General features: G+C 31.4%; 1 protein-coding gene across 2 annotated transcripts; it reads left to right on the top strand.

The window, feature by feature from the left end:
• Positions 1–2,425: 2,425 nt before the first annotated feature.
• On the top strand, positions 2,426–3,847 carry LOC143052258 (uncharacterized). Of its 2 annotated transcripts, XM_076225249.1 has the most exons (4): positions 2,426–2,507; positions 2,830–2,892; positions 3,242–3,325; positions 3,629–3,847. In XM_076225249.1, the coding sequence occupies exons 1-4, from the start codon at positions 2,428–2,430 to the stop codon at positions 3,822–3,824; spliced, it is 423 nt and encodes a 140-aa protein (XP_076081364.1). In that variant the 5' UTR covers positions 2,426–2,427; the 3' UTR covers positions 3,825–3,847. The 2 variants fall into 2 exon arrangements, with proteins under 2 accessions (XP_076081364.1, XP_076081365.1); XM_076225250.1 differs by lacking the exon at positions 2,830–2,892.
• Positions 3,848–12,790: the final 8,943 nt, after the last annotated feature.

Here is a 12,790-nt window from a genome sequence, read left to right as displayed (position 1 = left end):
AAGCCTGTTTTTTTTTTTTGGTTTATTGCAATGACTGCAATAATTATTGTTAGTTCTTCTATATCATGTTGTTATATTCTGAATAATAAAAGTATATAGCTTGTTCCATATCCAGCAAGTGTTACCAATTAAGTAATAGATTACTTTGTTTAAGATTTTAAGTCATTGTTTGAAGTACAAGATGTCATGAAACCTATTCTGTTTACAATTTGAAATAAAAGATTGTCATGACGGTTTTTGCTCTAAAAGCTTAATCATGCTTATTCTTAGTATTTTGCATATATGTAAATTTAAATTTAAAATTGAGAATGGAAATGGGGAATGTGTCAAAGAGACAACAACCAGACCATATAGCAGGTAAGAGCAGAAGGTCACCAATAGTATTTCAATTCATGTGTTTATTTGCAATGGCTGCTGTACATTATTAAGTCTCCCAAACAAAGTTTGGAGACTTATTGGTTTTGCTCAGTTCTTATTATTTTTATTATTATGTCACCCGATCGACAATGTCGGGTGACATATTGCTTTTCCTCTGTTTCTTTTTCTGTATTATTATTATTATTATTATACTTCCACCTATTTTTGTCCTCCAGTTTTCTCGGAGCCAATGGAACCAATCTTAATGATAGTTAAGTATAATAGGGAACACAAAATTTTGGGTAACTGTAGGTCTTAAGACCATAAAAAATGGCTGCCATTTCCATGGAAACGGAACAATTGTAAAAATAATTCCAGTTTTTTGTTTTGGTTAATAATTTGGAGATGCTTAAACTCAGAATCACCATATTTTAATACAATGTAGGTGCCAGCCATATACTGGTTTTGGATGATTTTGGCAATAGCCGAGCATTTTCCCCGTTTCGGGCCGAATCCTTATATCGTTGATATGTCAAGTCAATGCACTATTATTGTCTTTATACTGCAATCTAAAAAAAACATTTTCAATTGTTGTTTAGTGTGTTAATGTTATTTATTTGATTTAAATATTGGGAAAATTCTCCTTTAAAAAGGCCTCTTATCACACAGGCGAAGAAATATACAACACGACGAAATGTACATCATTACGCAATCAATGGTAAACGAATTCGTTTGTTAACAGACTAAAATATCAACAATAAACATAAAACATAATGATTTATAGGTTGCAAACAAAAAATATTAATAAGTTAAATATGTTTTCACAAAATTTTTAAAGAAACAAGCTTGAGTCGTTAAACACATATCGTTGCTTACATTGGAAACAAGAACAGGTCGAAGAGGTCTTATGAATGATTTAATTTCGACAATTTCTATTTAAATATTCATGAGGAAAAGTGATATCAGGTCAGTGACTGTATATGACATAGAAATATACGGTCAACGCATTTTGACTGCTCAAATAGAACGAGTGCAGTATAAATGTGGTTCTGCTTTTGGCAAGTGAACATGAGTGTTGTCAGAATCAAGGTTCCAGAAGGGATTGTGTTGATTTCAAGCAGACATTAAGAATCAATTGGACACCACCAATAGGAAGGTAACTTGAAAAGTACCAACTATAATTGTTGAGAAATTTTTGTTCCTATATGCTCTTCAACTTCATACTTCACTTGACCTTTTGAACTTTTTTTATTCAAAGGACACTAATGAGTTTTTTGCATGTCTGGCATTCATAATTTTAATGCTGATATCTATGAGTTTATATAGATAAAAGAAAGATATAACCTGAATGGTAAGTATGGAATTTTTCAAGTTTAATATACACTGCTACTTTTGTTAAAGGGCAAGTTTAAAATATCACAACAATGGTATTTGAGTAGTAAATAAAACAAATGATTCTTTTTTTGATGATTACAAAAGCAATGCAACAAATTGCTGTTGAAAAATTGATATAAAATGAAGAAACACACTATTATGAAATAGTTATACACAATTAGGACTTGTAATGTATGGTAACACATAATTACTATTAATTGATTGTACAAATCAAGTACTTAAAATCAACAGTACTTCATTAGTACAATGAAACTTCAGTACCAAAAACGTACATTAAAATGCAGGTACTAAATGAGTACCTTATATTTGAGGTAAATATTCAGTACAACACAATTAAAGTACAATTTGAGTACACAAATTTTCAGTACATATCAAGCACTACAAAATAAAGGTACTAAAATCGTACAATGAAACTACAGTACCAAAAAAGTACAATAATGTTCAGGTACAAAATGAGTACCTAATATTTGAGGTACATATTTAGTACTACAAAATTAAAGTACAAATTAAGTACTTAAATTTTAAGTACAAATCAAGTACTATAAAAAACAGGTACCTAAATATTACAATAAATTTAAAGTAACAAAAAAGTACTATATTTTAAAAGTAATTTTCCAGTACTACAGATTTTTTGTACAGAAAAAGTACCTATGCAAAATTGGCAGTGTAGAAGAAATGCCAGGATTTGGTGAGGAGGAGAGAGGGGTGGAAAGTAGCCCAATTCATTTTGGGACAACTTTTCACCCCAAAGTTTCGTAAGTTTCTTTTCTTTTCTTGTAATTTTATATGTCAATATGAACATCATTTTACTTACTATTGGAGGTTGGTTTTTTTTTTTTGGGGGGGGGGGGGGTAAACATCTCAAGTTTATTCTCGCCTGAATGAAAATGTTTCTTTTCAGCATGCAACACATTACTTCTTCTTTCGTTTCTTTTTTTTCGTTTTTCGGATGATAAATTTGTATTTATTATCGTAAATAAAAAACAAAAAAGGATTTGCATACATTTAATCTTATGTTTCAACATGTATGTTTTCCAATCGTAGATATTCAAAACTTTTTTTTTTTAATTTTTACAGTACTGGGAAAGGGTTCTATGAACACCGGATGTTTGATGGTGAATCTTCTTCTTCTTCAGCCCTGTAAGTTTTGATTTACATGATTTTTGTTTATATTGTTGATTCGGCTTGTTTAAATGATTATAATCCCTAGGTGTAAAATTCCTATAACGCTTAGATAATTAGTGTGTACGTAGCATGAACTTTCCTAATGAATACTAGTACACTGGCGAATTTAGTAATGTATTGGTGTTACTGTTCTTTTTATAGGAAATAGAAGAGTATTAAGACATAAAAAAAACGTTTACAATTGATCCTAAGTAAAAAAAATAACAAGGTGTCTCAGATTAATATCTGTTGTAGAGTTGTTCTGACTCAGGCGTACTTAAATATATGTATATTATTTATTTATATATGTAATTCTTTTTTTTAGAAAAGATGGTAAAAACAAGAAAAGAGGGAGAGAAGAAGAAGAAGAGGAAGATGGAGAAGAAGAGAAAGAGAATAAGAAAAAGATGTCAGTTCTTTTCCTGAATGAATACTAAAAGATCAAAATGTTATATTAAAATACGATAAATGATCGCTATTATTTGGATAAGAGAAAGTATGGAAATTAAAATGTTTATGATACAATACAGAATAAAATAAAACCTCTGTTTTTGACTGATAATCACGTTTTATCTTTCAACGTTGTATGTTATAGAATATAAAAGAATAGACAAAAAAAAAACTAAACATCAAAAGTGCTTTATTATCATCAATGATGTAAAAATAAATTTAGAGTTATCTTTCTTTCTATATGTATTTTATTTCTTTTCAGGAAAAAGTGTGATGAACACTTCAAAAATATAAGTCCCATGAGCTGGGGGGAAATTTCCTCCCAGATTGATAATTTGAAGAAGATAAAGTTAGAGATGGTGGAAAGTAATACGAGAATTGTAAACCTGATTGAGGGAACCATCACACAGTTGAGGAAGGAAAAGCCAAGAAGAGTGCTGTTTTCGAATATTCTATAACTCATTAAAAGATATATAGACAACTTTGTTATTTTTTCTTTACACACATAATATATTGCGTAAATTTTATAGTGAATGGAGAGAAAAAATCTAGACAAATTAATATTACACTTACATTATCCTCTAGGGACTTTAATATTCTTTGTATTTTTTAAGCAGAACCTTCAGCTATTTATACGGTTTTAGCATTTTAAAAATTGAGGATTAGAGGTGTTGAATCATTGAAAAGGAATGCGGTGCTTAGATGATTTATTGTTTTATGACCCCACAGTTGTGGGGGTTCAGTAATCATATACTACTCGCATTTAAAGAGAGGAGAAAAAAACAAATAACCAACAACCATGAACGTTTTGACAACCGTAATCAATGGAGGTGCAATTATAAAAGTCAATGGAACCTTTGGGACAAATAAATTTGTCTCAATAAACAGTTTTGGTGGTAACACCTATCTTCATTAGAGGACTCATCGTAAAATATGGAGGTGCAATTATAAGAGCCAATGGAACCTTTGGGACAAATAAATTTGTCTCAATAAACAGTTTTGGTGGTAACACCTATCTCCATTAGAGGACTCATCGTAAAATATGGAGGTGCAATTATAAGAGCCAATGGAACCTTTGGGACAAATAAATTTGTCTCAATAAACAGTTTTGGTGGTAACACCTATCTTCATTAGAGGACTCATCGTAAAATATGGAGGTGCAATTATAAGAGCCAATGGAACCTTTGGGACAAATAAATTTGTCTCAATAAACAGTTTTGGTGGTAACACCTATCTTCATTAGAGGACTCACCGTCACCAATAGAGGTGCAATTATAAGAGTCAATGGAACCTTTGGGACAAATAAATTTGTCTCGATAAACAGTTTTGGTGGTAACACCTATCTTCATTAGAGGACTCACCGTCACCAATGGAGGTGCAATAATAAGAGTCAATGGAACCTTTGGGGCAAATAAATTTGTCTCAATAAACAGTTTTGGTGGTAACACCTATCTTCATTAGAGGACTCCCAAGAAAAACGGAGCGGGGTGGAAAAGCTTCACTATGACCGTTAGTGAGTATCAAGAAATGGTGAGGATGGTTGATCCAGACCGTCTTACCGATATTGCAGGTGGTATGATTGTCCAGTAAAATGTGTGGTGTGATTGACCAGTGAGAAAATGATTTTTTTTAAATAAAGTTAAGACATTTTATTTAATAATTAATAAAAAATATTCTTATAATATGTAAATGCTGTCTTACAGCTAAGGGGGTGTTTTTTTTAAATGTTGATCTTGTTATATAACTCACCAGACTTGAAAGTTGTTCTACCAAGCACATTTATTTTCGATGAACTAACTTTCACTTAAGGAACGGAAAAAAAATATATAAAACTTATAAAAAATATAAAATAAAATGAAAAAAAATAAAAAAATAAAAAAAATATTTTAGGTGGAGAATAAAACAACAAGTAACCCAACTGAAGCTAGTGGATCTACAACCTTTAATCCAGAACCTTTTTTTTTTCTCCAACCTATAAGCCAGAACTTTATATTCCATCTTCAAGGGGATCGGCAGAAATGCCTCCCCCACCTCCATATATGGCACCAAATAAAAAGAAAAGCAGAAGACGCTTACCCTGGTGATCTCATTAGCCTATTAAATGATATAGGACAATAAATGTACATGTACTCTCTGTAAGAGGAGTTTGTTTCAGGCGTTCCATTAAAGTTTTTAAGAAAAGATCATAAAATTTTATTTACAATAAAGTAACATACTAAATTATAAAATAAAACATGCAAAGTTTAATCATATTTTGAAATGTCCATAGGCATAACTCTTAATATGATTAGTCAAAAATCTCTTCATCAAAATTCGATAATCCTTTTTTAACAATATGGTTGACAAAAGAGTTCATGATTTTTTGTATGAATAAATTGTGGGACTTTGGCGGGATATTTGTGGGTGGGTAAATTTCCCAAATTGACTATTCAAATTTTTATGCTTCAAAACGGACTAATGGTATGATATGAAGCTTTTTGGGATGGGTGGAGTTAATTTATTTTGACAAGGGGTTGGTTTCATTGCATCTTACAGAGAGTACATATATAAAGATTTTCTCATTTTGTTTTTTAATTTCTACATTTACACTCATCATGTCTTCACAAAATGGATCCAGATTTGTCTTTTTGGAGAAGTCCAGAAATGGAAAAAAAAGAGTTTTCTCACCGATTTGGAAACCAAAAAAATGTTGTTTTGCAACAATCCGCTATGGGGAATTTCTTTGTTAACATATACGACAATCGACCCAATTTCAACGGTCGACTATCCCTCGCATTCGAGGAAGCAGTCCAATTTAGCGAACTGGTTAGTCAGCTGGAAATGCCGAAGGAAAATTTTAAAGTAAGTCTATTTACATTATTAAATATGTGGTATGATTGTCCAGAAAAATATGTGGTGTGATTGACCAGTGAGAAAATGATTTTTTTTAAATAAAGTTAAGACATTTTATTTAATAATTAATAAAAAAATATTCTTATATGTAAATGCTGTCTTACAGCTAAGGGGGGAGGGTTTTTTTTTTTAAATGTTGATCTTGTTATATAACTCACCAGACTTGAAAGTTGTTCTACCAAGCACATTTATTTTTGAAGAACTAACTTTCACTTAAGGAACGGAAAAAAATATATAAAACTTATATAAAAAATATAAAAAAAATAAAAAAAAATAAAAAAAATATTTTAGGTTGAGAATAAAACAACCAGTAACCCAACTGCAGCTAGTGGATCTACAACCTTTAATCCAGAACCTTTTGTTTCTCCAACCTATAAGCCAGAACTTTATATTCCATCTCCAAGGGGATCGGCAGAAATTCCTCCCCCACCTCCATATAAGGCACCAAAAAAAAAAAAAAAAGCAGACGACGCTTACCCTGGTGTGTGACAATATGATGGGCTTAAAATATATATATAGATATATATTATATATATTTATATTTATGATTATATATTCTCAAAAATGTTTATTAAATTGAATAAAATAAATACAGGGGAATATCTATTAAGAAAAACATGACCTTGTAAAAGGTTGTTCAATTGACCTCTAGGTTACATATAACATGTTTACATGCAGACCAGGTGGTGATATATAGCCATTACAATTAGTTAGTGACAATGGACATACGTGCATTCTTTGACCATCAATCTCCAGGTTGGTCAAAACATGTCAATTAGAGACAACTTAATAGATATTCATCCCTGTATCTTTTGATTTAAGACTATAATGATCAAATTAATAGAAACCTTGACACCGTTATATTCTGTATATATACTTGTGTATGTTATTGTATGGGACACATCGGCCTACGCAGGTTAATAAAATTATAGCAAATTCCATCTTGTTATAATCTCTCTCTTTTTGGTGCACCGTGGCAGGACGAATTCTGAAAAAAAATTATAGCAAATTCCATCTTGTTATAATCTCTCTTTTTGGTGCACCGTGGCAGGACGAATTCTGAAAAAAAATTATAGCAAATTCCATCTTGTTATAATCTCTCTTTTTGGTGCACCGTGGCAGGACGAATTCTGAAAAATACTAAGATGGATTGCTTAAATGCACCGTGGCAGGACGAATTCTGAAAAATACTAAGATGGATTGCCTAAATGCTGAACTTCGATTAGGATTTGTTGCTTCCTTGTCTTGGGAATTGAGACGTATAGTGCGTAGGAACCATCGAGAACATATGGCATACCTAAAACGACCCATGCATAAGGAATTCAAGTCGATAATTGCTCTCAAGCCTTCTGCTTTTAGTATGGATGAATTCATTATTCAACCATCCTTTTTCAAGCGATTTATAAGGGCAAGATATGAAAAAAAAATGGCAACAGCTTGAAATTGTATTACTTTCACGCATATTTCAATCATATGTAGAAACATTTAGGTCTCCATCTGAAGTTGGCAATATTAATATTAATCCATCAATAATCGTGGGCTGGATAATTACCAGCAAAGTTATAAGTGACATAGAAGAAAATTCTTATATTACTGCTTTGGTAGAATTTGGGACAAGTATAATTAGTGAATTTTCATACTGTAGGCAACATCCTGACTATAAGGAACATGTTAGAAAATTGCTATAGATGACCATTTTTAACATTTATTAATTATAATATATTTTTAATTCTTCTAACTACAGATGGAAGATACCCAAGCTATCCTTGCACTGCCAATAGAATTTATTGAAGGGACTCATGCATTACTAAATGAAATAATTAAAATGATTCGAAGATGTCATGCTGATTTAAAAAAAAAAAAACCTGCTGAAATAGCATATTCAATTAGATTAGTTACTAACATCATTCATCATGGTTCAAAAACATCAACCAACAAAACTGGGATTAGCCCCTCTCTTGTTAAAAAAACTTTACAAAACTTTGTATTCGAAAGTTTGTATAAAGGCAGAAATTACTGTTTTTAACAAGGATTTTTCGGCAGTGTATGGAAACTTTTAATCCATCGGTAGGTAGGCAGATTAACTTATGACCACGCTTAATTAATGAATGGGTGAAGGTCATTGAAATAAATGCAATGAAATCCGGTGATCAATATCTTTTTGAGTTAGCAATGTTCGAATATCTACTCAGTACTATGTTCGAAGAATGCAACAATGATGCATCACAAAAAAGTATGACAAGACAACTTTTCAGAATTTAATTTAATTTTTGATTAATCTATTTTTAGATGGTTATACAACTCCTCAACATACTCTCGGTCATGTTTAGGTTCATGTCCATCCATAGAAGGTGGGGTCCTGCGGATTTCCGGATGGAAAGAATTGTAGACAAGTTGGCCATGAAGGAGGAGTTGTCTGATATTATAAAATTTTCTATAAACAATGACTGGGATCTTCAAGGACACGATACAAATTTGAAGCCCAGTAGAATAAAAAAAAATGTAAACCATTTAGCAACCGGTTTACCGGATCACCATTACCAATTGTGACATTGACTTTTCATTTTAACTGCTTGTTATGAATCATACCAATATATAAATAATTAACTAACTGTAGTTTGTGTTTCATTTACTAAAAACAAATAATAATAAAATAAATCAAATTATATATAACTAACCAAACGAAAAATAATCTTAGAAAATTCCCAGTTATTATTTTCTTTCCTTGCAGGCCAAGAATGAAAAGAATGACTATGATTCTCTTTGTTACTATCTTCTTTGGTTTAAGTGGTTCTACTTTCATTCAAGAAAATGTTGTTTTCCATAAAGTTAATGAAATTACTACTACGAGGTCTAATTGCTTAGTTACTTTTGTCATTGATTTTGCTCATTTTGAGAATTGTGTTAATCAATTATCGAAAGATATAGCACAATCCTTTATACTGGCTCAGAGGCAACTTTAATTTATAGCAAACCAGGTTATGAGATGTATATTAGAACTTTAAATAATTTAAAAGAAGAATACCGATGGCTTACTGGAATGTATGAAACCATTCTAAGTGGCCTTCAAGAATACGATAAATTGCAACACCGAACTAAACGTTCAGTTCTTCCATTCGTAGGTTGTATTATGAGCTTTCTTTTCGGATGAAGATTTGCGTACTATAAATAGCAATATAAGAGTTTTAGCTAATAACCAAAAACGCATTTCACATGTCTTAAGTGAAAGTCTCACAATAGTAAATGTTACGAGGGCTGAAGTTGCACAAAATCGGGAGACCATTAATAGTTTAACAACAGGTTTACATGATGTTGATCTCAAGTTAAGAAATATCACCACACTTTTAAAATAAGAAATAGCGGATTTAGAAACTTGTGTTGACATACACGCAAAATTAGATGTTATTACAAGTGAAATGAAATTAATGGTTCAGAGAGCGACATTTTATTTTGTTCACCTAAATTCACAGTTGAACATGTTATCATTGGGTCATCTGTCGCCTAGTACCATCAATCCAACATCGTTTAGGTTTCTTCTTACAGAAATACAGTCTCAATTACCAGCATACCTGAAACTTCCAAAAGATCCAATTAAAAATCTTTGGGCTTATTATCTATTTTTAACATGTACTACTTTGATCTATGAGAGGAAGATTGTTGTTGTCATTTCTGTCCCACTTTTAGACTACAATAATAAATTTGATTTTTAATTTTTGTATATCGTATAGCTTGTAAGCATGAAAGTGAATCCGAACATATAATAAATTTGGATTTATCTGAAGAAGCAATAAAAAATCGGGGGAAATTTGGACTGCCACTGGAAAATGAGGGTATATTGGATAGGGACAGAAATTTTAGCTTGCAACAGGCCACCTACGGACCCATCAAAGAGTTGTTGCAAGGGTTCTTAACGTGCAAAGAGCGTGCCACTCTCTTTACACGAGGCATCGGATTAAACGTCCCCATTCTGACCGGACGTGACTGCGAACTTGATACATCCCGCACAGCCAAACGGACGCCCCACTTCGGCAAGCGTTTTACTGCCGGTCGGGAGATTTTTGGTATTCAACGAATAATAATGAAACCACAGTACATAATTATAAAATAAAACATAAATATAAAGTTTAATCATATTTTGAAATGTCCATAGGCAAAATCTTAACATTAATATGATTTATCCAAAATCTCTTCATCAAAATTATATAAACCTTTTTTTAACAATATAGTCGACAAAGAGTTCAATATATTGACTTTTTATCAATTTAATTGAAGTCATTGCCGATGCCTTTTCAAATAAACATTTGTTTATAATCGGCATATTTTAACTGTTTGTTTTGACAATACGGTTTTGAATTCCTTTAGCAATTTGATTTTCCTGTTTTATGTGGTAGTCACCATATATCATCAAACTGTTCAGTTTTGGACGCAATCCAATAAACTCTTTAATTGGAACGTCTGAAACAAAACGAAATTCATCAACTACTTAGTTAAAAAATTAGGTTAAAAATAAAATAGATTTTTGTAAAATTAAAAAATCTCAATGGTATTATTTTTTTTTTTACTTTGGACTGTTTGTTTTTAATATTTAGCATTTGTTATTTGTAAGATTTTGTTAATCGATTAATTATAAAATTAGTTACCATCTAGTTCATCTTTGAATTTTCCAGGCATTTTTTTGTATTTGTTTGAAAATTGGTAGTGAGTTTGAGGATCTCCAGAAAAGTCGATCGGGATTTGGTGCCGTGTGACAAGGATAAACCTTTATTCATAATCAGGACGGTTATGATATCAAACCCAGATATTTTTCAATCAAAGCGCTGTTGTTGAAGTAGCAATTACTAAGCAAAAATTAAAGGAAAAGATTTCATTTGAGAGAGGGAATCCCAGAGAGATCTATTATGACAAATACCATTAAATGGAAATGCCGAAGTCTGAAAATACATTTAGTGGAGAAGATAGAAAGAACCTGCATGGCATTTGTACTTCAAATATTCATTTCGTTCAAAATTTTAATATATTCTTTTGTTCTCGTAGACATGCCAAAAACGTAAGAAGATATTTTATTCACCTGAACAAAAGCAAGCATGGACAAAACAACCTTATCTGATAATAACAGAAAACAGAAAGCCATATTCAAACAATATACTTTGGCTTTTGTATAAATATATAGAAAATCAGATTAACTATACACATGTACAGCACAATATGCGAGGAAGGTGTGTATGAAGAAATTTGTCAGATGCTGTAACAGTCCAATCGTAATTAGTGAAAATGATAATGAAAAGAAAGTGTGAATTGGAAAATGTGTCAGAGGCTGTCATAGTCCCATCGTTATAAATTATTGTAATTAAGGGGAAACTAACCACATGCACAGCAGAGAATGATGAGCGTATGCAGTAATGTGTAAGTGGTTTGTTTGGTCCTGATCTATCCTAATACATTACATTGCATTTGCTTTACAAAGTTAGAAATTTAGGTTACTGTAAGTGTTTACCAGTAACATTTACATGACTTATAGCTGCAAATAATTGGTAGTTCTTGAAAACATAAATGCTTTGGTAAAACTAAGTTTTCAATCTTTATCGTCGTGATTGCAAGCAAATTATTCTTAATCGGAACGTTAGCGACAAGAAAGGTCCGACTTCGTCTTAAACTTTGTTGTAAAATCTTTTTCGTTTATGTTCTATTTTCTCTTATTTCGATTATGTTGTTTTCTCCTTAGAAAACTAAGGAAAAGAAAATAGCATTACAATGAAGAAAAGGTGTAGCTATTCTGGATATTCAGTTATTTCATTATGAATCAACACTCGTGTTCAAACATGCCATACATTGCTCTATTAACGAGATTTTACTCCCTCTTCTAAGTCGAACGATATTGTAATATCTTGTAATTTAATTTGAAGCGCGTGATTGTATAGTTACATTCTGGATATATGTGAATATAACTTTTTATTATGCTTATTACGACAAATTATGAATCGCCGAGTAGAGGAGACTCCATTAACACTACACAGAAATAAACACGCCACATCTTTCCAAAGAACAAAGGTGAATAGCATACCGGTTCGTACAGGTAAGTGATATGTTACATTATTCCCCGAGGCAATTCATGTGTCAAAATGGCGGACTCCTTAATATCATACTATTTTTAAATACTAACATTTAAACACACGTTCTGACATTTACTACATGCACTCAATATATATATATTTTTAAGACAAAAAGATATAATTGATAATCTCATTGTATTGTACTTTAAAATCATCGAGCAACAAAGATTCCGTTAACAATATCAAAACAAAAACCAGTCTACACCTTTCAAGAGATCAAAGGTAAATGACATACCTGACCTTACAGGTAAACGATATGTCATACCTTCCCCTGAAGCACTTTATATGTCAAAATGGCGGACTCCTGAACATCATATTAAGTTTTCATATAAAATGTTATCATACGTTCCGTAATATTGAGTCAGACATTTTTTATTGAAGCACTCAATATTTCTAGACAGAAATATGTAAAAAAATAAAAT

Source organism: Mytilus galloprovincialis, chromosome 11 (assembly GCF_965363235.1).
Source record: "Mytilus galloprovincialis chromosome 11, xbMytGall1.hap1.1, whole genome shotgun sequence".
Lineage (NCBI taxonomy): Eukaryota > Metazoa > Mollusca > Bivalvia > Mytilida > Mytilidae > Mytilus > Mytilus galloprovincialis.
Note: the sequence above shows the minus strand (reverse complement) of the source record. Positions and strands in the feature narration are given on the sequence as shown.